Below are 26,468 nucleotides of genomic sequence, written 5' to 3'. Positions count from 1 at the left end.
AAAGCGGGCTTTGTAATTCCAACACTTGACTACGGTAAATAATGTAGTTGACAGGTGCACAGTTGTGTTTCACAGTACTTTAATTTCACTGTTCACAACCCCCCAATATTACACAGTTATATGGCCAGTGCACTTTCGTTTAACTTTCCATAAGCCTCATTAACAGTTAGCAGGCGAACTGCTACAAATTGAACATCTATGAGCAGTAAAAACCTAATCATAAAGGTAACAGTTCTTGAAGAATAGAAAGGTACGTATGGAGCAGACACTGTCATTGTTTTTACACACGGCATAATTGTTTAACACTTGTTTCAGAATTAAGATGAAGCACTGTTGTTCCTCTAATCACACAGGTTTCTCGTTTGAAACTCAGCTGTGGACTGACTGTCTCATGACCAGAAATCAGGCCCTTATATATCCTCACAATAATAGGCACTGTAACTACACATTGTTCGAAGTTTAATTTACAGAAATTACAATTAAAAATTAACTCATTAATTAATTGAATACATCGAAAAATTGGTTCTTTTTAACAGTTTCCTCTACTACAAGCGTTAAGATGAATTATTTGTTTACGTTAGGCATTTGTACAGGTTAGTTCATACATTCTTTGTGCGTTTCCCTCGCGTTATCTAGGCACGGACTCGTGTTTCAGTAACTGTTGTTCAACATCGATTAGAATGGACTGGGACTGTGATTGCTGTGTTCGGATGAGGGCTGAGTTGGCATCCCTTCACTCACAGCAGCAGGCGGCACTGACTTCTGTCACGCAGCTTGAGGCTGTTGCCAATGGGCACCACTGTGGGGAGCTGCACTTGGGTATCACGGGGATGTCAACTCGTTCCGTCTGTCCCCAAATCGGTCTGCCGCTGTGGTTGCCCTGGTTGCTGCCCGCAGTGGGACTGAGTCCTCGCCTGTGGTTGACTGGGAGGGTATTCCAAGGCGTGGCAGGCAGCGAAAGATGTCCCCAGAGGCTGATCAGAAAGCCTCCCCAGTGCGTCTGACAAACAGGTTTCAGGTACTGTCTCTGGCTGAGCCAGATGCAGCTGCCTGCCCTGTTTCAGAGTCTGATTCTCAGCCTTCAAGGTCCGGGCAATCGCAGAGGGTGGGCTTATTGGTAGTTGGGAGCTCCAATGTTAGCTGTGTAATGGGGCCCCTTAGGGATATGGCGGCTAAGGAGGGGAAGAAATACAGAGTGCACTCCGTGCGCATTCCGGGTGTAGTCATTCCTGATGTGGAAAGGGTCCTTCCGGATGCCATGAAGAGCACAGGGTGCAGCCAGCTGCAGGCGGTGGCACATGTCAGCACTAATGACATGTGTCGCTTTGGATCTGAGGAAATTCTCTCTGGATTCCAGCAGCTATCTGATTTGGTGAAGACTGCTGGTCTTGCTTACGAGATGAAGGCAGAGCTCACCATCTGCAGCATCGTTGACAGAACCAACTGCGGACCTTTGGTGCAGAGCCAGGTGGAGGGTCTGAATCAGAGGCTCAGACGGTTTTGCGACCGTGTTGGCTGCAGATTCCTTGACTTGCGCCATAGGGTGGTGGGATTTCGGGTTCCGCTGAATAGGTCAGGAGTTCACTGCACTCAGCTGGCGGCTACACGGGTAGCGGAGGCTGTGTGGCGTGGACTGGGAGGTTTTTTAGGTTATAAGGCCTCGGGAAAGTATGGGGTGGGCTGCAATCTCAAAGGGTGCATGGAAAATACAGGACGTGCTTGGATCAAGGAACAGTCAGAATTGTAGTTGTAAATTGTTGTAGTTGTGCTGGGAAAGTCCCTGAGCTTCAAGCGTTAGTAGAAAGCACAGAAGGTGAAATCGTTATAGGTACAGAAAGCTGGCTAAAGCCTGAAATAAGTTCTGCAGAAATTTTTACGAAGTCTCAGACGGTGTTGAGGAAAGACAGATTAGGCAGAATTGGTGGTGTAGTGTTTGTGTCTGCCAGTAGTGATTTATCTTGTAGTGAAGTCGAAGTAGATACTCCGTGCAAATTGGCATGGGTGGAGGTTATACTTAACAGCCGAACTAAGTTAATAATTAGCTCCCTCTACCGAACCCCAGACTCTGATGATATAGTTGCTGAACAGTTCAGAGAAAATTTGAGTTTCGTAACAAATAGATACCCCACTCATATGGTTATAGTTGGTGGGGACTTCAACCTTCCCTCGATATGTTGGCAAAAATACTTGTTCAAAATCGGTGGTAGGCAGAAAACGTCTTCCGAGATTGTCCTAAATGCTTTCTCCGAAAATTATTTCAAGCAGTTAGTCCACGAACCCACGCAAATTGTAAATGGTTGCAAAAACACACTTGACCTCTTCACCACAAACAATCCAGAGTTAATAGAGAGCATCATGACTGATACAGGGATTAGTGATCACAAGGTCGTTGTAGCTAGGCTCAATACTGTTTCTTCCAAATCCACCAGAAACAAACGCAAAATAATTTTATTTAAAAAAGCAGATAAAGTGTCACTAGAAGCCTTCCTAAGAGACCATCTCCAGTCCTTCCGAACTGACTATGCAAATGTAGACGAGATGTGGCTCAAATTCCAAGATATAGTAGCAACAGCAATTGAGAGATTCATACCTCATAAATTGGTAAGAGAGGGAACTGATCCCCCATCGTACACAAAACAGGTCCGAACGCTGTTGCAGAGGCAATGGAAAAAGCACGCGAAGTTCAGAAGAGCGCGAAATCCCGAAGATTGGCTAAAATTTACAGACGCGCAAAATTTGGCACGAACTTCAATGCGAGATGCCTTTAATAGGTTCCACAATGAAACATTGTCTCAAAATTTGGTAGAAAATCTGGAGAAACTCTGGTCATATGTAAAGTACACAAGCGGCAAGACGCCGTCAATAGCTTCGCTGCACAGTGCCGATGGTACTGTTACCGACGACTGTGCCGGTAAAGCGGAGTTATTGGACACAGTTTTCCGAAATTCTTTCACCAGGGAAGACGAATGGAACATTCCAGAATTTGAAACACGAACAGCTGCTAGCATGAGTTTCTTAGAAGTAGATACCTTAGGGCTTGCGAAGCAACTCAAATCGCTTGATACGGACAAGTCTTCAGGTCCAGATTGTATACTGATTAGGTTCCTTTCAGATTACGCTGATACAATAGCTCCCTACTTAGCAATCATATACAATCGCTCGCTCACCAATAGATCTGTACCTACAGATTGGAAAATTGCGCAGGAAGCACCAGTGTTTAAGAAGGGTAGTATATCATTGACGTCGGTTTGCAGTAGGGTTTTGGAGCATATACTGTATTCAAACATTATGAATCACCTCGAAGGGAACGATCTATTGATACGTAATCAGCATGGTTTCAGAAAACATCGTTCTTGTGCAACACAGCTAGCTCTTTATTCGCACGAAGTAATGGCCACTATCGACAGAGGATCTCAAGTTGATTCCATATTTCTAGCTTTCCGGAAAGCTTTTGACACCGTTCCTCACAAGCGACTTCTAATCAAGCTGCGGGCCTATGGGGTATCGTCTCAGTTGTGCGACTGGATTCGTGATTTCCTGTCAGGAAGGTCGCAGTTCGTAGTAATAAACGGCAAATCATCGAGTAAAGCTGAAGTGATATCAGGAGTTCCCCAGGGAAGCGACCTGGGACCTCTGCTGTCCCTGATCTGTATAAATGACCTGGGTAACAATCTGAGCAGTTCTCTTAGGTTGTTCGCAGATGATACTGTAATTTACCGTCTAGTAAGGTCATCCGAAGAGCAGTATCAGTTGCAAAGCGATTTAGAAAAGATTGCTGTATGGTGTGACAGGTGGCAGTTGACGCTAAATAACGAAAAGTGTGAGGTGATCCACATGAGTTCCAAAAGAAATCCGTTGGAATTCGATTACTCGATAAATAGTACAATTCTCAAGGCTGTCAATTCAACTAAGTACCTGGGTGTTAAAATTATGAACAACTTCAGTTGGAAAGACCACATATATAATATTGTGGGGAAGGCGAGCCAAAGGTTGCGTTTCATTGGCAGGACACTTAGAAGATGCAACAAGTCCGCTAAAGAGACAGCTTAAAATACACTCGTTCGTCCTCTGTTAGAATACTGCTGCGCAGTGTGGGATCCTGACCAAATGGGATAGACGGAGGACATCGAAAGGGTGCAAAAAAGGGCGGCTCGTTTTGTATTATCACGTAATAGGGGAGAGAGTGTGGCAGATATGATACATGAGCTGGGATGGAAGTCATTAAAGCAAAGACGTGTTTCGTCGCAGCGAGATCTATTTACGAAATTTCAGTCACCAACTTTCTCTTCCGAATGTGAAAATATTTTGTTGAGCCCAACCCACATAGGTAGGAATGATCATCAAAATAAAATAAGAGAAATCAGAGCTCAAACAGAAAGGTTTAGGTGTTTGTTTTTCCCACGCGCTGTTCGGGAGTGGAATGGTAGAAAGATAGTATGATTGTGGTTTGATGAACCCTCCGCCAAGCACTTAAATGTGAATTGCAGAGTAATCATGTAGATGTAGATGTAGAAGTCATGAAATTAACAAATATAAGTACGCAAACAATACTTTTGACAAAATTGTTAATTACTTTGGAATTAATTAAGGGCTGGCTTTGCTAGCATGTTTTCGAATAGACCCAAATAAATACTTTACAACTACTAGCACTTCATCCTTCAAATGTTTACAAATATTACAGTATTTATATTTGTTTATATGTCAACAATAGAATTTAACTCACGAAACAATCATTGATTTCTCCTATAATGAAAGACACTAACTAGGAATAGTTCAAATAAATCAGAAAATCAATTACATACATAAAACTAAGCATAAAATTAGATCTGGTCTTATATTCTTTAAAACTGAGGGTCAACCTTTCTCTATAATGAAAATACAGATTATATTCACCTATGTTAACGGTAATTAGTTAATTTTTTTTTTTAAAAAAAGGAATTTAAGTAGACAGATGGCAAACAAGAGGGGAAGTAAAATTATCCCAGCTTGCTTCGTCACACCTTCTCAACCGTTCCTTCCTTTTTTTTGCCCCTCTACTCGTATAACTGCTGTCTGGTTTCTTTGCAAGTTGGAAAAGCCTTTCGCTCTCTGATTTTACCCCTGCTGCCTTCAAAATGTCAATGAGTATTCCAGTCAACATTGTCAAAAGCCTTCTCCAAGTCATCAAATGCCATAAACGTAGGTTTGCCTTTCCTTAACCTATCTTCTAAGATAAGTCGTAGGATCAGAATTGCCTCACATGTTCCTACATTACTCCAGAATCGAAACTGATCTTCTACCAGTTTTTCCATTCCTATTTAAAGAATTCGTGTCAGTATTTTGCAATCATTACTTATTAAACTGATAGTTCGGTAATTTCCACATCTGTCAGCAACTACTTTCTTTGGAAATAGAATTATTACATTCTTCTTGTAGCCTGAGGTTATTTCACCTTTCTCATACATCTTGCACACCAGATGAAAGAGTTTGTCATGGCTGGCTCTCCCATGCCTATTAGTAGTTCTGACGGAATGTCTTGTACTCACGAGGCCTTATTTCGAGTTAGATCAGTCGGTGCTCTGTCAACTTCTTCTCAAAGTATTGTATCTCCCATCTCATCTTCATCTACATCCGCTTCCCTTTCTATAATATTGCCTTCAAGATCATCTCCCTCTATATATTCCTTCCACCTTTCAGCTTTCCCTTTTTTGCTTAATATTGATGTTCCATCTGAGCTCTTCATATTCATACAGCTGCTTCTCTATTCTCCATAGGCCTCTTTAACTGTCCTGTAGGCTGTACCTGCCTTTAGCTTACAGGAATATGCTTCTAAATCCTTACACTTGTCCTCTGACCATTCATGCTTGGCCATTTTGAGGCAAATCATCAATTAAATTAAATATCTCTTGTCTTATCCAAGGATTTCTACCTTGTCTTTTTACCTATTTGATCATCTGCTGCTTTCACTATTATTCTCTTAAAATCATCATTAACATTATTATGTAATATTATGTTCATTATCTGCAGTTTTGTGTTTAAACACCCTTTTTTCGTAAAAATAAACTTTATAATTTTTTTCTATATGAACCATGAACAATGGACCTTACCGTTGGTGGGGAGGCTTGCGTGCCTCAGCGATACAGATGGCCGTACCATAGGTGCAACCACAACGGAGGGGTATCTGTTGAGAGGCCAGACAAACGTGTGGTTCCTGAAGAGGGGCAGCAGCCTTTTCAGTAGTTACAGGGGCAACAGTCTGGATGATTGACTGATCTGGCCTTGTAACACTAACCAAAATGGCCTTACTGTTCTGGTACTGCGACGGCTGAAAGCAAGGGGAAACTACAGCCATAATTTTTCCCGAGGGCATGCAGCTTTACTGTATGGTTAAATAATGATGGCATCCTCTTGGGTAACATATTCCGGAGGTAAAATAGTCCCCCATTCGGATCTCCGGGCGGGGACTACTCAGGAGCACATCGTTATCAGGAGAAAGAAAACTGGCGTTCTACGGATCGGAGTGTGGAATGTCAGATCCATTAATCGGGCAGGTAGGTTAGAAAATTTAAAAAGGGAAATGGATAGGTTAAAGTTAGTTATAGTGGGAATTAGTGAAGTTCGGTGACAGGAGGAACAAGACTTTCGGTCAGGTGAACACAGGGTTATAAATACAAAATCAAATAGGGGTAATGCAGGAGTAGGTTTAATAATGAATAAAAATATAGGAGTGCGGGTAAGCTACTACAAACAGCGTAGCGAATGCATTATTGTGGCCAAGATAGACACGAAGCCCACGCCTACTACAGTAGTACAAGCTTATATGCCAACTAGCTCTGCAGATGATGAAGAAATTGATGAAATGTATGATGAGATAAAAGAATTATTCAGGTAGTGAAGGGAGACAAAAATTTAATAGTCATGGGTGACTGGAATTCGAGAGTAGGAAAAGGGAGAGAAGGAAACATAGTGAGTGAATATGGATTAGGAGAGAGAAATGAAAGAGGAAGCCGTGTGGTAGAATTTTGCACAGAACATAACTTAATCATAGCTAACACTTGGTTCAAGAATCATAAAAGAAGGTTGTATACATGGAAGAATCCTGGAGATACTAGAAGGTATCAGATAGATTATATAATGGTAAGACAGAGATTTAGGAACCAGGTTTTAAATTGTAAGACATTTCCAAGGGCAGATGTGGACTCTGACCACAATCTATTGGTTATGAACTGTAGATTAAAATTGAAGAAACTGCAAAGAGGTGGGAATTTAAGGAGATGGGACCTGGATAAACTGACTAAACCAGAGGTTGTACAGAGTTTCAGGGAGAGGATAAGGGAACAATTGACAGAAATGGGGGAAATAAATACAGTAGAAGAAGAATGGGTAGCTCTGAGGGATGAAGAAGTGAAGGCGACAGAGGATCAAGAAAGTAAAAAGACAAGGACTGGTAGAAATCCTTAGGTAACAGAAGAAATATTGAATTTAATGGATGAAAGGAGAAAATACAAAAACGCAGTAAATGAAGCAGGCAAAAAGGAATACAAACGTCTCAAAAATGAGATTGCCAGGAAGTGCAAAATGGCTAAGCAGGGATGGCTAGAGGACAAATGTAAGGATGTGGAGGCTTATCTCACTAGGAGTAAGATAGATACTGCCTACAGGAAAATTAAAGAGACCTTTGGAGAAAAGAGAGCCACTTGTATGAATATCAAGAGCTCAGATGTAAACCCAGTTCTAAGCAAAGAAGGGAAAGCAGAAAGTTGGAAGGAGTATATAGAAGGTCTATACAAGGGTGATGTACTTGAGGACAATATTATGGAAAAATGGAAGAGTATGTAGATGAAGATGAAATGGGAGATACGATACTGCGTGAAGAGTTTGACAAAGCACTGAAAGTGCCTGTGTCGAAACAAGGCCCCGGGAGTAGACAACATTCCATTGGAACTACTGACGGCCTTGGGAGAGCCAGTCCTGACAAAACTCTACCATCTGCTGAGCAAGATGTATGAGACCGGTGAAATACCCTCAGACTTCAAGAAGAATATAATAATTCCAATCCCAAAGAAAGCAGGTGTTGACAGATGTGAAAATTACCGAACTATCAGTTTAATAAGTCACTGCTGCAAAATAATAACGCAAATTCTTTACAGTCAAATGGAAAAACTGGTAGAAGCCGACCTCAGAGAAGATCAGTTTGGATTCCGCAGAAATATTGGAACACATGAGGCAATGCTGACCCTACGACTTATCTTAGAAAATAGATTAAGGAAAGGCAAACCTACGTTTCTAGCATTTGTAGACTTAGAGAAAGCTTTTGACAATGTTGATTGGAATACTCTCTTTCAAATTCTAAAGATGGCAGGGGTAAAATACAGGGAGCGAAAGGCTATTTACAATTTGTACAGGAACCAGATGGCAGTTATAAGAGTCGAGGGCCATGAAAGGGAGCAGTGGTTGGGAAGGGAGTGAGACAGGGTTGTAGCCTCTCCCCGATGTTATTCAATCTGTATATTGAGCAAGCAGTAAAGGAAACAAAAGAAAAATTCGGAGTAGGTATTCAAATCCATGGAGAAGAAATAAAAATGTTGAGGTTCGCCGATGACATTGTAATTCTGTCAGAGACAGCAGAGGACTTGGAAGAGCAGTTGAACGGAATGGATAGTGTCTTGAAAGGAGGATATAAGATGAACATCAACAAAACCAAAACAAGGATCAATGTAGTCGAATTAAGTCGGGTGATGCTGAGGGAATTAGATTAGGAAATGAGACACTTAAAGTAGTAAAGGAGTATTGCTATTTGGGGAGAAAAATAACTGATGATGGTCGAAGTAGAGAGGATGTAAAATGTAGACTGGCAAGGAAAGCGTTTCTGAAGAAGAGAAATTTGTTAACATCGAGTATAGATTTAAGTGTCAGGAAGTCGTTTCTGAAAGTATTTGTATGGAGCATAGCCATGTATGGAAGTGAAACATGGACGATAACTAGTTTGGACAAGAAGAGAATAGAAGCTTTTGAAATGTGGTGCTACAGAAGAATGCTGAAGATTAGATAGGTAGATCACATAACTAATGAGGAGGTATTGAATAGAATTGGGGAGAAGAGGAGTTTGTGGCACAACTTGACAAGAAGAAGGAATCGGTTGGTAGGACATGTTGTGAGGCATCAAGGGATCACAAATTTAGCATTGGAGGGCAGCGTGGAGGGTAAAAATCGTAGAGGGAGACCAAGAGATGAATACACTAAGCAGATTCAGAAGGATGTAGATTGCAGTATGTACTGGGAGATGAAGAAGCTGGCACAGGATAGAGTAGCATGGAGAGGTGCATCAAACCAGTCTCAGGACTGAAGACAACAACAACATATATTTTTGAGTGGAATAAATGCAACCTTTCACATAAAAAACTGATTGTTTTGCTGAAATTGTTGAAATCAATTTTTATGGCTATATAAATATATTGGTCTGTCAGGCTGCATCTGGGACAAAGTGTGAAAGAAAATGACCTGGGAAGCTAAGGGTTGATATGATTTATTGTGTTTGTTAGACATTTCATTTTAGATTAATAGCCCTTTTCATTTCATCTGAAAGTCATTGTCTTGTTCTAAAGATGACTAAAGGCTGATAACAAGTTTCTCCAGTTTTCTAACTTCTTCTTCTTCTTCTTCTTCTTCTTCTTCTTCTTCTCAGTTATCGAGTTGAGCCTCTATAGACTGCGTGGTAACAACCAATTTCATTTTAGTGTCTAAGTCTTGTTCTTGTTCCCACTTTGACTTTCCTGCCAGTATCTTCTGAGCCCACCAAAAAATGCCTGTTTATGGTCTTCGGACAAAGGTCCTCCCCGCCTTTGAAGTTGATGCCATTTTAAATTCTTGGTAGTTGTTCATCAATCTTCTAAATTTGTTCCTGTCAGGAATTTCTCTCTTCTTCAAGAAACCAGTTTTCTAACACATTTACAGCAAACGATTTTCTCATTTGCAAACCAACTTGGCAAGTCATTAGTTTCCCACAACCAAATAAAATACTGACTTAGGGCTCAGAATCCAGTACTGGTTTCTGAAGGACAAGTTTTACGCCTCTGGATGCAGCATAAATATATGTATACAGTATTGATACACGCACGATAAGTTTTACTGCAAACTTGTTCAAATACAACAAAAGTTTGGAAGTTGATATAATTTAATGTTATTTTCTCCTATCTTTCATGAAATTGTCAATTTTTACGCAGAACATTAGACTATTGTAGCAGTTAGTTCATAGTTCCTCACTTAACCCTTCCACTAGTGCCGCAAGTCAAATATCATACAACTGTTCAAGCAATGTTGATATTGTATCGACCACTTCAGTGCTTTCAAAGATCTCGAGCCTATTTGATTGCAAGTATTGTCTGATATGCCCTACTCTCCAGGATTGTTCAAAGTAAATTTGTAGGAAACTTAAAAGCCAAACCTTCATCTGTAAATATAAGACAACCCCTATATTAATCTACTGAACAATGTACAAATGTTGATCTCAGCAGCAATAGTTTGATCTGCAAATAAAAGACGGCCCCATATTTTTCTAATGATAAATGTGGGAAAAACCTTGTTTTATAATCGGATAAATACGGTACACTCGCACAAGTTAAGAGAGAGGCAAAGCTGGGCATAATGAGGTGGAAATTAACAAGATGCTAGAGGCACACAAAAATTCAAGACCAAAAAAAGTAATAATAGTAGCAGCATTTGACTTGACTGATAAACTAGAACAGTTGATATTTTCCTTGCTACAAGGTAAACAGATGCTATGCTATATTTTTTTCTTTGTGTCTTTCTTTTACTGTGCTGCTGTATCTTCCTTGATAAAGAATCCTCTGTGAGTTTCCCAATCATTACTATATATTTGAATTGTTAACTGCCCTTTCTACCAATACATAACTCTTATGGTTATCACATCACTTCTATCATTAGGTTTGTGCATAAGTTCATAGCATTTTTGTTTTGCATGTGTGTTTTCTGGTTGCTTTGGAGTTATTTATTGATTGCCATTTTTTATTTGTAGTTCACTGTTGCTACTTGAGTTTACTTACTATCATTTTGTCTTTGAAGATAGTGAGTGGAGCTGTGAACACTAAAAAATGGAGTGCTAGATGAAGTAGGTTTAATACTGAATAAAAAAATAGTAACTCGGGTAAGCTACTATGAACATCATAGTGGACACATTATTGTAGCAAAAACAGACACAAAGCCTATGCCTACCACAGTAGTACGAGTCTATATGCCAACTAGCTTCGCAGATGATGACAAGATGAAGAAATGTATAATGTGATAAAGGAAATTATTCAGATAGTTAAGGGAGACAAAAATTTAATAGTGATGGGGGACTGGAATTTGATAGTAGGAGAAGGAAAAGTAGTAAATGAATATGGACTTGGGGTAAGGAATGAAAGAGGAAGCCACCTGACAGAATTCTGCACAGAGCATAACTTAATCATAGCTAACACTTGGTTTAAGAATCATGAAAGAAGGTTGCATGTGTGGAAGAGGCCTGGAGACAATGGAAGGTTTCAGATAGATTATATTATGGTAAGACAGAAATTTAGGAACCACGTTTTAAATTGTAAGACATTTCCTGGAGCAGGTGTGGATTCTGATGATAATTTATTGGTTATGAACTGTAGATTAAAACTAAAGAAACTGCAGAAAGGTAGGAACTTAAGGAGATGGAACCTCGATAAACTGAAAGAACCACGGGTTGTAGACAGTTTCAGAGAGAGCAGTAGGGAACGACTGACAAGAATAGCAGAAACAAATACAGTAGAAGAAGAATGGGTAGCTCTGAGGCAGCAGAGGATCAAGTAGCTAAAAAAACGAGGGCTTGTAGAAATCCTTGGGTAACAGAATAAATAGTGAATTTAATTGATGAAAGGAGAAAATATAAAAATGCAGTAAATGAAGCAGACGAAAAGGAATACAAACGTCTCAAAAATGAGATCAACAGGAAGTGCAAAATGGCTAAGCAGAAATGGCTATAGGAGAAATATAAGGATGTAGAAGCATATATACTGCCTACAGGGAAATTAACGAGACCTTTGGAGAAAAGAGAACCAACTGCATGAATATCATGAGCTCAGATGGAAACCCATTTCTAAGCAAAGAAGGGAAAGCAGAAAGATGGAAGGAGAATATAAAGGGTCTATACAGGGGAGATGTACTTGAGGGCATTGTTATGGAAATTGAAGAGGACATAGATGAAGACGAGATGGAAGATGTGATACTGAGAGAAGAAATTGACAGAGCACTGAAAGGAGTGAATAATTTGACAGAGCACTGTAAGATCTAAGTCGAAACAAGGTTCTGGGAGTAGACAACATTCCATTAGAACAACTGATAGCCTTGGAGAGCCAGCCATGCCAAAACTCTCCCATCTGGTGAACAACATGTATGAGACGGGTGAAGTATCCTCAGACTTCAAGAAGAATATAATAATTCCAATCCCAAACAGAGCAGGTGTTGACAGGTGGTAAAATTAACAAACCATCAGTTTAATGAGTCATGGTTGAAAAATACTAAAACGAATTCTTTACAGACGAATGGAAAAACTGGTACAAGCCGACCTCGAGGAAGATCACTTTGGATTCCGTAGACTTACATTAGAAGATGGGTTAAGGAAAGGCAAACCTACATTTCTAGCATTTTCTAGACTTAGAGATAGCTTTTGACAATGTTGACTGGAATACACTCTTTCAAATTCTGAAGGTGGCAGGTGTAAAATACAGGGAGCAAAAGGCTATCTACAATTTGTATAGAAACCAGATGGCAGTTATAAGAGTCCCACAGGAACTTACCTAGGGTTACCAGATGCCTGGTAATTCCCGGACATGCCCTACATTTTAATCATTTGTCCGTCATCTGGTGGGAATTTTTGAAAAGTCTCTAATATCCTACATTTTCAGAAATAAACAGTGCTCATTAGAAATGATCTGGCATCTGTGAAAATAGAAACGAATAATTGGTTATTAGCAGCAACTGCAAGTTGGTATGGCAACACAGCTACAGTGATACAGCATATACATTCCATAGTAATAAAGAACAATAGATGTGGCTACACAGCATTTGAACTCTGGGTTAATATGGACTTTGGTGTCGGCGGTGCCTGCGTGCCGTGCAGATGTTGGTAACGGTGCGATGAATGGCGGGAAATTGAGACATCAAATCATAATACAGATGTGAAGAACCAATGACTTGATTTTCTCTCTCTTCCATTTGCAGTTTGGTTATTGAAGATTAAGATTGAGGAAAGTCAACAGTTAATTCACAGTACTTTTTTACAAGCCGAAATGCTGAAACGAAAATGCAAATATATTAAGACGGAAACGTTTCTCTTGTAGGTGCACAAGATTTGGAAGTACACCTGTCTTCCAAGAAACATAAAACATCTCAAAATTCTGCCAGTACTTCAGATATTAAAGGTTTCTTTGCTTCCTTTGCTCAGCCCACACAGTCAGCATATCATTTTAGCGCTGCAGAAGCAACACTTGCATTTCATGTTGTTAATCACCAAGCATCATACAAATCCGTGGAGTGCATGATGAAGCTAAACACAAAACTACACAGCAATTCTCAAATTGCAAAGAAAGTTTCGTGCGCAAGAACAATGACCAAAGTGATTATTAATAAAGTCCTTGCACCACATTCTGTTGACGTGGTGATACAACGTCTAAAAGAAATTTCTTTTTTGGGGGTTAGTACCGACAGCAGTAATCATGGTTCCCAGAAAGTATTCCCTATTTTAATACAATATTTTGACCTTAAAGCTGACAGTATGCAGACACAGGTAATCGAAATTAAAACTACATAAAATGAAAGTGCAGAAACAATATCATCAAATGTTCAAGACACTTTAGTAGGGGTAGGAATAGAAAAGAAATGTGTTGCATTTGGTGCTGACAATACGATAACAAATTTTGGTGTTATAAGTCGACCAGAGGGCAAAAATGTATTCACCAAACTATAGTCCTATAGTAATGAAAATTTAGTTGGAGTGGGTTGCCCAGCTCACATTCTTAACAATGCCATTCAGCATGGGTCAGATATTTTAAGTGTAGATTTATAGTGTATTGTTTTCAAGCTGTACACTTACTTTTCTACAATACAGTAAGTACACAGGAACTCAAGCATTATTGTGAGTTTGTAGAAATTAGTTACAAAAAGCTTCTTAGTCACAGTAAAACCAGGTGGTTATCTCTGTTCCCTGCACTTGACAGAATAATTGAAATGTATGAGGCTTTAAAATCTTACTTTTTGTCTATACCCAATGCTCCTAAGTTCTAAAGATTTTCTTTGAAACAGTTTGAGTAAGGCTCATTTATATCACTTACAATCATTGATGTCTGTGTTCCACCATTGGATACAACAACTTGAAAGTGAACAAACATCCATTGTTGAGATGGTCACATTTTAGATAATGTGTGTTGTCTTCTCAAGAATACATTAGAGAGTAATTTCATGTCACTAAAGATGAAAAAGTCTTGATACGTGCTAGGGAGGAGGGCCTTGATAAAGAAGCTGACAATTTTGAGCAGGAGGCGGTTTCATTGTATGGCGAATGTCTGGGCTATTTAGGTAAATGGTGTGTGTCCTTTTCAGAACTCGGTTGTTTTAGGTGGTTAAATTTAAATGATAAAGTATGCATGGATGATGTACAAAAGTGTATACAGCTCGTGAGTGATAAAGGAATTGTAATAGATGATGTCAAATGTTGTGATGAGATATGTAATGTGAACCAGTTTTTGCAGCATCATAGCTCTGAACTTGAGAAATTGCCCTGTAATGATAAGTGGATTAGATATTTTAGTGGTAGCAAGCATGAGGACTGCCATTCTGAACTGTTGAAACTAATTCAGTATTTTTTTACTATTCCTGCACATAATGTTAATGTTGAAAGAGTATTTTCACTCTTAACAGCACAGTGGACAGATGAAAGGAACAGATCATCTGTTGATTCAGTCAAAGGTATCGTTTTTGTAAAGTATAATTTTAAAAACTTCAGTTGTTTGGAATTTTTTGATTATATTTCAAACAAACTAAATGTTTTGCACAGGGTTACTTCTTCAGAGAAATATAACTGGCTGCTGTTGATTATCATATTTAACATTGTATGAGTCAGATTTTACAAAAATTAATGTATATGCCTGTGGATATTATAAATAGCATTTAAATTTGAAATTAAAACAATTTTTTTCATTGAGCAATAATGTCCTACATTTTTGACAAATGTCCTACGTTTTTTCACCAATGTGTCCTAAATTTCCATTAGATAAAACTGGTAACCCTAAACTTACCACCACCTACCACAGTTATAATAGTTGAGGGGCACAAAAGGGAGGCAGTGGTTGAGAAGGGAGTGAGACAGGGTTGCAGCCTGTCCCCAATGTTATTCAATCTGTATATTGAGCAAGCAGTAAAGAAAACAAAAGAAAACATTGGACTAGGAATTAAAATCCTTGGAGAAGCAATAAAACCTCTGAGGTTTACCGACGACATTTAATTCTGTCAGAGAGAGCAAAGGACCTGGAACAGCAGCTGAACGGAATGGGCAGTATCTTGAAAGAAGGATATAAGATGAACATCAACAAAAGGAAAATGAGGATAATGGAATGTAGTCGAATTGAGTCAGGTGATGCGGAGGGAATTAGATTAGGAAATGAGACACTTAAAGTAGTAAATGAGTTTTGCTATTTGGGGAGCAAAATAACTGACGATGGTTGAAGTGGAGAGGATACAAAATGTAGACTGGATACGGCAAGGAAAGTGTTTCTGAAAAAGAGAAATTTGTTAACATCGGGTATGGATTTAAGTGTCACGAAGTCTTTTCTGAAAGTACTTGTATGGAGGCATTAAGGGATCACGAATTTAGTATTGGAGGGAAGCATGGAGGGTAAAAATCATAGAGGGAGACCAAGAGATTAATACACTAAGCAGATTCAGAAGGATGTAGGTTGCAGTAGTTATTCGGAGATGAAGAGGCTTGCACAGGATAGAATAGCATGGAGAGCTGCATCAAACCAGTCTCTGGACTGAAAACCATGACAACAAGTGGAGAAATCAAAACATTTCCAACATATTCTTCTGTATGAGTTCAATAGAAGGGTGGCAGCAGCAGAGGCAGCCAGAAACATTTGTGCCATGTTTGGGGATAACACCACTGGACAGAGTATGGCAAGAAAATGGGTTTCTTATTTTAAGGAGGATCTTTTGACATTCATGACCCCTCACATTCACATTCAGGAAGGCCTTCGGGGTGTAATGAAGGTCACTTAAACGCATTAATCCATAATTATCCATGTCAGCTGTGCTCGAGAAAATGTGTTGAACTGTGATAATTCCATTGTGTGACATTTGCAAGCAATGTGGAAGGTTGCAATATTGAATGCATGGGCACTGCATGCTCCAAGCCAAAATCACAAAAATCAGTGGGTAGCCACATATGTATCTCTGCTTGCTCATCATCAAATTGCTTGTGAATAGCACTGATCATTCCTAGTCTGTATTGCTACTCGTGATGAGAAATGGTGTCTTTAAGCTAAAATAAGGAAACGAAAAGAATCGCTGAGCCCAAACAAAGCATCAACTCCCTGTACAAAGACCTGCACACATCCACAAGATAACATTATGCATCTGGTGGTACAGCACCATTGTGGTGTACTACGAATTGCCTCCCTGTGATGTAACCATCAACTGCCGAAATTTATTGTCAACAACTGAGATATCTTGCAGACACAGTCCAAGAACAATGACCAGGAAGACTGTGTGAAATGATGTTACCATGTGCTAAGGCCCACCTGCAGTTAGCTAGACTGACAAAATACAATATACAAGAGTTGGGTTGGCAAGTCATTCCACACACACTTTATTCATCTGATCTTCCCCACTCAGATTTTCACCTTTTCTGCTCTCTATCAAACAACATTCAAGGAACTTGCTTTCTGAATGAAAATGCCATCTGAACATGGCTCGACAAGTTTTTCACCTCAGAAACATGTGATTTCTGCAGGAGCGGAATCAAAATGTCACTCCACTTTTATCAGACTGTTGAAAATAGTGAGGGAGAATATATGGCAATATTATGAAAAGGACAGATTGCGACTCACCATATAGCGGAGATGTTGAGTCACAGATAGGCATGACAGAAAGACTGTTAAACAAGTAAACTTTCGGCTAAAAGGCCTTCTTCCAAATTAGACAAAATACACACACACACACAAAAGTAACTCACACACGATACTGAAGGAGAATAGATGGCAATATTATGAAAAGGACAGATTCTTACTCACCATATAGCGGAGGACAGATTGCGACTCACCATATAGCGGAGATGTTGAGTCACAGATAGGCACAACAAAAAGACTGTTAAACAAGTAAGCTTTCGGCTAAAAGGTCTGGTTCCAAATTAGACACAATAAATACACACACACACACACACACACACACACACACACACACACACACACACACACACACACAAAAGTAACTCACACACGTATGACCACTGTCTCTGGCTGACGAGGTCACAGTGCGAGCAGCAGGAGAAGCAATCTGGGGGTGGGAGTAAGGAGGAGGCCGGGGTAGTAAGGGGGAGGGATAAAAGGGTAGTGGTGGAGGACCGTAAAGTGCTGCTTCTGGGAGCATACAGGGGTAAGGTGGAGAGTGGGTCAGGCAGCTAGGTGCAGTTCTGACGTTGGACGGAGGGGGACGGAAGTAAATGGACTGTGAGTGCATTGGTGGAATAAAGGGAGTGTAGTGCTGGAATGGGAATGGAGAAGGCGGTAGGCGGGTGAAAGACAATGACTAACAAAGGTTGAGGCCAGGAGGTTACGGGGCCATAGGTTGTACTGCAAGGAGAGCTCCTACCAGTGCAATTCAGAAAAGCTGGTGTTGGTAAGAGGGATCCAGAGAGCACAGGCTGTGAAGCAGTCACTTGCTGCAACGAGAAATATGAATCACAGTAGCACACTGTCATTCTGCAATGAATTAGATTACTTTGACACCTTTATTATAAAAAAACGCATCGCAGATCACTGGTCGACTGTGGCGCATGTTGACAGCAGGGCGGCAATCTTCTTGAAGATGCTGCTGCCTTCTTCTGCATCACTCTGCCAAGTGTCTGTCACTTTCCGAACCTCAAGGAACACCTCAGGGAACACTACTGCTACCTACCAACTCCATCACACAACTTTTCAAAATTTTATAGAACTCTTTAGGTTTTCTTTTGAATCACACTCGTACTATATACAATCAGAAGTATTTTGATGGTGATAACATTGTTTTTACTGAGCTATCAAGGAATCTCAAAGTTGGTAAAGGAGAGAAAATTAGAAGACAAACACAGTAGAAAGAGACCTTATCTCGACTACAGTAAGCAGGTTTAAATTGATGTAGGTTGCGGAAGTTATGCAGAGATGAAGTGGCTGGCACTTGATAGAGCGGTATATTATTGTGGAGGGCTGTACCAAATCAGTCTTCAGATTTTAGACAGCAACAGCAACGTTGTTTCAGAAAAAAAAAAAAAGAGTAGTAGCTTTTAGACACTGTTCCCCAACAATTATGATTCGTGTGTCCTGGAAAATGCATGACAATGTCCAGGGTCTATAGTTCACACAGTAGAGAAAGTATCTTTTAGCTAAAAAAATATAGCATATTTCTTAGGGAACAAAGTTACTTTATATCAAGAATCCAGAGAAGAGGTGTGTCAAGCATCACACTGACAAGTTTCTCATCTGACACAAGAATAGCAGAGAATTTAATAACTTCAAGTAAACAAGTGGTATGAGTTGTTGAATTTTTCCAGCAGATGAATCTCACCCTCAATAACAAGAATATGGCTGCTATGAAAATCTTAAGTCATTAGTGGGAATTTGGGTACTTACTTCTGATCACTCAGTCTGAGAAATTTTGAAATATTCATACAAGTGGAGGACTCACTACAGCATGCACACAGCTGCCCAAAAATATACTATTATAAAGCCACTTTCTGCTGAATTATATATTACAAGCCATTGCTCACATTAGGTCCATACAAACATGCACTATTGAAATTATAGTTTACCAATGATTTAAGTTTCAGACTTGGTCGGCGACAGATTATATATTTTCCTCTGACACGCTGGGAGCCTCTGAAGCTGTACACACTGGACTAACATGAAAAATACATAAATAGCTCATTAACCTGCATAACATCAGTCTATTTTCTGTATGTATTATTATATTCTTAATTCTGTATAAATATTAGGAAATCAAAAAAAGTTGCTGACAGAAACCTGAGTTCATACTGCTAGTATGAAATAGGTAAATTCTACACACAATGGATGGCAGATACATTTGTCTAGCTGAATTACTGACTTCCCTCACCTTTAGCAGCTGCCAAGCTTCATCAGCATTTTCATTGTACGCACCATAGCGTCTAGTTGCATACTGAGAAAACCTACAAGAAGAATATACAGAAAATATAAGAAAACCATGTGCAGAATACTTCATAATTACATATACTGCCAGAACTGAACACAAAAATACCGAGTCAATCACAAGTTGGATTTCAGAATAACTCTTCAAGCAAGATGTCCTTTTACACATTCTTAAATCAAGTAATAACCTTCTTGGTGGTAAAAAAAATCCAAAATCCATTGTAATTTTATCATCATCATCAGATTACTTACGCACACACGTGCGCACGCACGCGCGCCCACACACACACACACACACACACACACACACACACACACACACACACACACACACAGTGAGCCAAACTATTATGACCACTGCCCACCGTGATGCTGAATACCACCTGGTGCAGCTTCATGCATGTGAAATGATAAGGAAAGGTTATAAGCAGGGGTGAGAAGAGTGAGGGAATCTTTCTAGGGATGATATGGGTTCCAAAAGGCAAAATTCACTGGCCTAAGCAACTTTGAGAAAGGACATACTGTTATGGCGGAGAACCTTGGAGCAGGCATCTCAGAAACAGTGAAGCTTTTCACTGTTGCATAGAGCCTAAAGACCTTAACAAATTAGTCATTTTGATTTACAGAATTCCAGAAAGGGTTTTAGTCACACCATTTCTCTCTAAATTCCAGTGCTTGCTACATAAACGAAACAAAACAGACAGAAGAAATAAATGGTAACAGGAGCCGATTTTAATATAAACATTCCAAATGGCAATAAAGAATCGACAAAATTTATTGGTTCAGTTAAAACGTCTGCTTTTAAACTAAATTTTTTGGAGTTAACCCGAGAAAATATTCACTCTGCGGCATGCACTGATAACACTGTAACAAAGTAATACATCGCAAATGTATGTAAACTCTGTCTAGACTCAGACTTTCTGATCACTAAGCCTTGTCTGTCTCACTGCCAAAACATGATAAACAAAATGCAAAAAAAACTTACATTAAAATAAGTTTCAGTAAAACAAATATATTAAAATATTCTATGAGACACTAAGCAAAGTTAAATAGTCTCTCGGGGATGGTGATTAAACAACTGGAAACTTTAGTAAATTGTTAAACATTTTTCTTTGGAGTATTTAATGAATCTTTCCCACCAAGATCATATTGCAATAAAAGATCAAGTAAGATATGATGGATAACACCAGGAATAAGAATTTCCAGTGAGAGGAAAAGGAAGCTACAACAATCAGCTGAAGTGCAACAAAGATTCTGATTCTGTAAAATATGTTAGGAACTATAAAACTATTTTTAAAAAAGTTGTGAAAGCTTCAAAACAGATGGCAAATGGTAAAATCATTCTAGCACAAAATAAATACATAAAACAAGGGCAGTCTGGTCTGTAGTTAAGTCTGAATCAGATGTCAAAAATTACAGGCAAGACGTTTCAAATAACAAACTTAAGGAAAAATCTGTTGTAAATCCAGCTCAAATACCTGAGTGCTTCAATGAGTACTTCATAAGTGTATCAAAATCTGATTTAGATGTAGCAAAGTGAGCAGAAAGTAAATAGTTTTGGGTTGAAAGGCAATATTAGTTAATGTCTTAAAAAATTCAACAGTGTCTCAAAAACATTTGTTGACAATGTCATACTCTCCTTAAAAAACAAATACCCTGCAGGCTTGGATGGGATACCCACCAAAGCAATTAAAAAAGTTTACAACATAATAGCTCATCCTCTCTCTCTCATAATAAACAAATTGTTCGAGGAAGGTTACGTCTGTAATCGTCTTGAAATATGCAGAAGTAAAACCATAGTTTAAAAAAGGTTCAAAAGATTACATGAGAAATTATCTTCCCATTTCTATATTCCCAATCATATCAAAAATATTTGAAAACATTGCAGCTCTACAGAAACAAAGCTTCATCACACAGTATGGTATCATTTCAAGTAACCAATCTGACTTCCAACCAGGTAAAAACACAGTTGATGAAATAAATGAGTTTGTTGGAAAAATTACTTCATGGCTAGATAGGAAAGCTAAAGTTGCAGGAATATTCTGTGATCTTACAAAACCATCTGACTCTGTAAACTCAACAGGTATGGAATAAGAGATATTGCTTTGAAATGGTTTGAATCATATCTCATGAAGAGGAAACAAAGGGTAATAAGTACATCAAATGGAGCAGATTACTTCTCAGAGTGAAAAACTGCGTCACGAGGTGTTCCTCAAGGCTCAATTCTTGGACCAATTCTATTCCTGTTCTACGTAAATGACTTGCCTCTTAATATAAATACTCATGTAACCTTGTTTGCAGATGATACTTCTGCACTAATCAAAAACAAAACTTCTGACAATATACCACAGAGTGTCATGAACACTTTAAGTAACTTGGAAACATGGTTCAACCTAAATGGCTTAAGGCTAAACATCTCAAAAACTCATATGATGAGTTTTAAAACTAATCAATCAAACACTGAAGAAATCTGTATTACTCACAATAATCAAAAAATGGGAGAACTTGACTCAGTCAGATTCTCTGGAATAAACTTAGACAGAAATTTTAGTTGGAGTTCACATATAGAATATCTAGCAAATAAATCAAACAGACTTGCATTTACAATGGAAATTTTAGCCAGTGCCACTCATATGGACACCAGGAAATTAGCATACTATTGCTACTTTGAATCTGTTGTCAGATATGGCACAATTTTTTGGGGAAGCTCAGGAAATGTTACAAGAATTTTAAAGTTGCAAAAAATAATCATTTGTAAATATCCAGGGCAACACATCAAAGACCTAAAAACATTAACTGTTCCCTCTTTACACATCTTTGAGGTGTTTCTTTTCCTACACAGCAGAGCTGATCTATTAAAAACAACATTTTGAACACTCATACAACATGATATAAAACTCACAAGAAAATAAAAGTGTCTGACACAATGAATATGAAGCTAAAAATTTTAAGCTTTCTAATTGAAAGGTGCTACTACTCAGTGGAAGTTTTCTGAGGGACGAAGTGGTTCTCTGAGCTGGATCCCTAAAATGGATTAAAAATTTATGCTAGTTATAATGGATGTAAATTATGAAATAGTGTTAGAAAGAACCTTCTATAAATTCCTCAATAAGTAGTGTTGTAAGTGTGACAAAATTTCAAATAAGTGAATTGTAACCTTGACATGTCTCCTGTACATCAGACTTATGTTCTGGAATTTTGAATGTTATGAGATGAATAAAACACATTACACATTTCACATTTCTGTTCACATGCTACTGTCATGAGCACCTATGGGAAGTGGTTGAAGTGTAGTCAAACCATGAGTAGGGGCATCATCCTGGCCAACAGCTGCTCGAAACACAGACTGCGCCTAATACGCAGGCTGCTGGAGGCTGTATCACACTATGCAGGACATTCATCTGGGCTTCCGTGGAACCTGTGGTAGTAACTGAATGTACCATGATAACTGTGAACTACATGAACATTATTGCAGACCACTTGCATTGCTACAGCTATGATATCTTCCCTGATGGCAACAGTATCTTGTAGCAGGTTAACAGTCAGTGCCACAAGGCCAAAATCGTGCACTGTAGCCTGAGCAGCATGACAGTGAAATCACATTGATGTTTTTAGTCACCAAATTGCCCGATCTGAAGCTGACAGAACACATCTGAGACGCCACTTGGAGCCAGATCCACGCCCGCAAACCACCATCCCAGTATTTACAAGAATTGCAAGACCTGTGCACAGACATCTGGTGACCTGGTGCCACTATCAAGGACTTCTCAAATCCATGCCACACAGAATTGCTGCTGTATTGCATTCCAGAGATGGACCAACATACCATTAAGTATGTGATCGTATTGTTTTAGCTCCCTATATTTAAGAAGACATAGAATCAAAACAATTAAATAAAAAGGTTTAAAATGGTCTCACACACAAAGTATGAATGTGCTCTCCCACATGGTGAAGCACTGACAACCAGCATGGCAGCCAACTCTATGGATATTACTTTACAATACACAATGTTTTAATGTTTCTAATGACATATTTGGTACGCCTGCTGTTGACTGATCTATTATCAATATCTGGAGATCTAACCTTCTGAAAATTGATTATCTAGTGGCCAATAGAAGGATCTCAGTCTTCCAACTGTATGGTGGGACGCAAGAGTTTGACATGTCTTCTGTGTTATATTTTGAGTCATGGCATGGGTGTAAACAACCATGTTTTCCTGTCTGCTTAATCCAAATATAGTCTTGGAAGTATGTTTACAGTATGTCACAGTAAACACTATCCAGGCATCAACATGCTGTGAAATGAAGAACTGGGAATAAAAAAATTAGTGTCATCTAACATACACTTTTATCTCAAGCCAAATCTGCTTTAAGCAACCCAGGTCCACACTGAACTCAGTGCCTGTTCCCCTGGTCAATATAAACTGGAGCCAACAAAATTAAGAGGTAAGTACTCGCTTTTTATGAGTGGTTGAGACTAAAATGAGGTGTACTGCAATGGATACTGGGAGCTTGTATGTTTTTTTTAATATGACAAAAAAGCAACACAGTCTCGTTCTGCAGTATATATGTCTTTTACATATCTTGATAACCATTCTCATGGTAGTGTTTAGTCGATTATATTGGAAAGAAAGCCAGATAGTCATACAGAGAATAGTGGGAGAAATAATTCTTCCTTTATCTTCTGCTACTCACAGCACTGAATAATGATGTTAATTATTATTCTAATTTCACCCATTATACCAGTAAATCTCTTGAGGGGTCATTGGCCCTTGGAGCGGCTGGAACTGCACTACAGTGTTACAAAAGGTACTGTTGTTGTTATATCTGTAAGAATGGTAGTGGCTGGACATGAAACACTAGCAGCCTGGAGTTTTTCTACCAATTCAAAACTGTGAAAAGTTTTACCTAAGGCACATCCGCATATATATTCTACAGGATGCTCGAAACTGAATTTCTTTACTGTGGCTTGACTCAGCTATGAAAATGTGCAATGGATAGATACAGTAGTAACAAGAGCAAAATACTGAAAATCAAGGTAAAGGTGGGCTGCAGTAAAACTGCATGAAATCTACTAATTTCTGCATTTTCTCCACGTGCATCTCCTGAAATTACCAAAATTTGAATTATTGACACACTCCTCTATATTTCCAGTCACAGTTTACTAGTAAATTGTTGGCTTTTTGAAGATTACTCTTCACACTACCTTTAACAGCAATGCTGTGATTAAGCCTTTTCTCTGCAGTACCCAATCTTCCATGAGTACTAGGCCAGCAAGGTATGCAGAAGAACTTCTGTGGCGTTTGGAAAGAAGGTAAGGTGCTGGTGGAAGTAAAGCTGTGAGAATGGGTCATGAGTCATGCTTGAGTAGCTCAGTTGGCACAAGCACTGCCCACGAAAGAAAATGTTCTGGCATCAGGTCCTGGTCCAGCACGCAATTTTAATATTCCTGGAAGGTCCAAGTCCAATGGAAGCTGTAGCATTGCTATAGATATTCTTCAGTATATCTGACAAATGTTGAATCAATGCCATTCAAATGGAAGTGTTACTCCACAAGATGGCTATTTAGATCTGTGCCACAATGGCAGCGAGCAGTTCCAGCACAGCCAGCCACATTGGGGATACCTGATCTGGACAACATGCTACCACCATGAACTCTTCTACTTTTCACCATAACCATGAAATGAGACTGGTTAAACAGGACACCACCAAGTGGAGAGGACTTGGTATTCTGTTTTGCTACATCTCCTTGGAAAGTGTCGGGCTTAGTGGCAGTATTACAAAATTCATTCCTTCAGATTTTAAGGGGATTCAACTTGTGACTAGAGGAACTCAGGTTATTTGGGCACTCACTTAGTCAAGAAAGTTTTTTTTCCTTCAGAAGTTAGTTAATGTGTTCATCCCAAATCTGTGAGTTTCTTTCTTTAGTTGCAAATAAAACTGTTTAAATGGTATACCTGGTGAAAACTTCATGTGATATAATTAAAGGAAGGGATATATCAGTTGGCAACAAGGTTTAAAAGAGCAAATTTTCATTCCACACATGCTGTTCGAGGTAGCCACTACAGCCTTCTAGGATTGTTTCAAGATGGCCACAGCCAACGAGTTGGTAGATTTCACACACCCTGTGATCATCCTGCTACAACTAATGCAGCAAACAAATGAGCTACAGATAGAAGAACTGGTGGCATTGACCAGGGCCAGAGCTACACGAATGGGTCGACACAACCATCCGCAATGTCCAGCAACATCATCATCACAACAGCATTTGAACGGGAGGTAAAGCCCTGGACCTGCTATACAGCCCAGATGGTGCAGCACTTCATTGTTCACACTATCAGAAGCGATACGCAGCAACATGCATTTTTGTGCAGTCCTTTTATGTGTACCATCTGATACAACAGTTGCATCCTGAATCAGACCCCACTCCCTATTGTATGCTACACTTAAAGCTAGCCTCACAAAATATTTTGATTCTCTAGTCCATGTGGCGCCAGCCAGGCACAAATTTTTTAGTTGCCACAAGCTACCGTCTGAATCTTATAGGAAATGGATGGCACGGCTTCAAGGTCTACCAAGATAGTGTCATTTCTGATGTACCGATGAACAGTGCAAACAATCCTATGCATCCTTCTTTCGAGACACGTTGCTTCTCTGTGCTCCCAATGATGTACTACACCAAGACTTATTAAAACTGAAGGACCCCCACATTGGATGCCTTCTTACCTATCATATCTGCTTTCGAACAACCAGTACACACCACAGCCTCTTTTCAGGACCCATTTTTTTTTTTCTCCCCCCATCTCACCCAGCAGGATTCCAAGGATGACACAGAACCGTACAGCCATGGCTGACCTTGAAGTTGACCTTCGTGTATGGCAGACGAAATGTGCAATATGTGGAAAGGTAGGACACAAGGCAGAAGTTTGTCACTCTGCTTCAAGAATGTCAGTCAACTGGATGAACATAGAACCTCTGAAGCATATTGTCCTGTAGGAACCTTGAACAACAAGATATTGCTTTGGTCCAGGCAGTACTAAAACTTTCCCGAAGT

At 39.3% G+C, this 26,468-nt stretch overlaps 1 protein-coding gene across 5 annotated transcripts in view; it reads right to left on the bottom strand.

Moving 5' to 3' along the window:
• The window catches only part of LOC124615485 (alpha-N-acetylglucosaminidase), a 372,979-nt gene that overhangs the window by 152,097 nt on the left and 194,414 nt on the right, over positions 1-26,468 (bottom strand). For 3 of the 5 annotated variants that reach the window (XM_047143421.1, XM_047143420.1, XM_047143419.1), the window contains exon 12: positions 19,363-19,435. In XM_047143421.1, the coding sequence (XP_046999377.1) occupies positions 19,363-19,435 (73 nt within the window). Of the gene's footprint in view, positions 1-19,060; positions 19,148-19,362; positions 19,436-26,468 lie in introns of all 5 variants that reach the window. The other 2 variants (XM_047143422.1, XM_047143418.1) reach the window with 1 other exon arrangement.

The sequence above is a fragment of the Schistocerca americana genome, chromosome 5, assembly GCF_021461395.2.
Source record: "Schistocerca americana isolate TAMUIC-IGC-003095 chromosome 5, iqSchAmer2.1, whole genome shotgun sequence".
Classification (NCBI taxonomy): domain Eukaryota; kingdom Metazoa; phylum Arthropoda; class Insecta; order Orthoptera; family Acrididae; genus Schistocerca; species Schistocerca americana.
The sequence above is the reverse complement of the archived record's forward strand: the minus strand, read 5'-3'. Positions and strand labels throughout refer to the sequence as shown.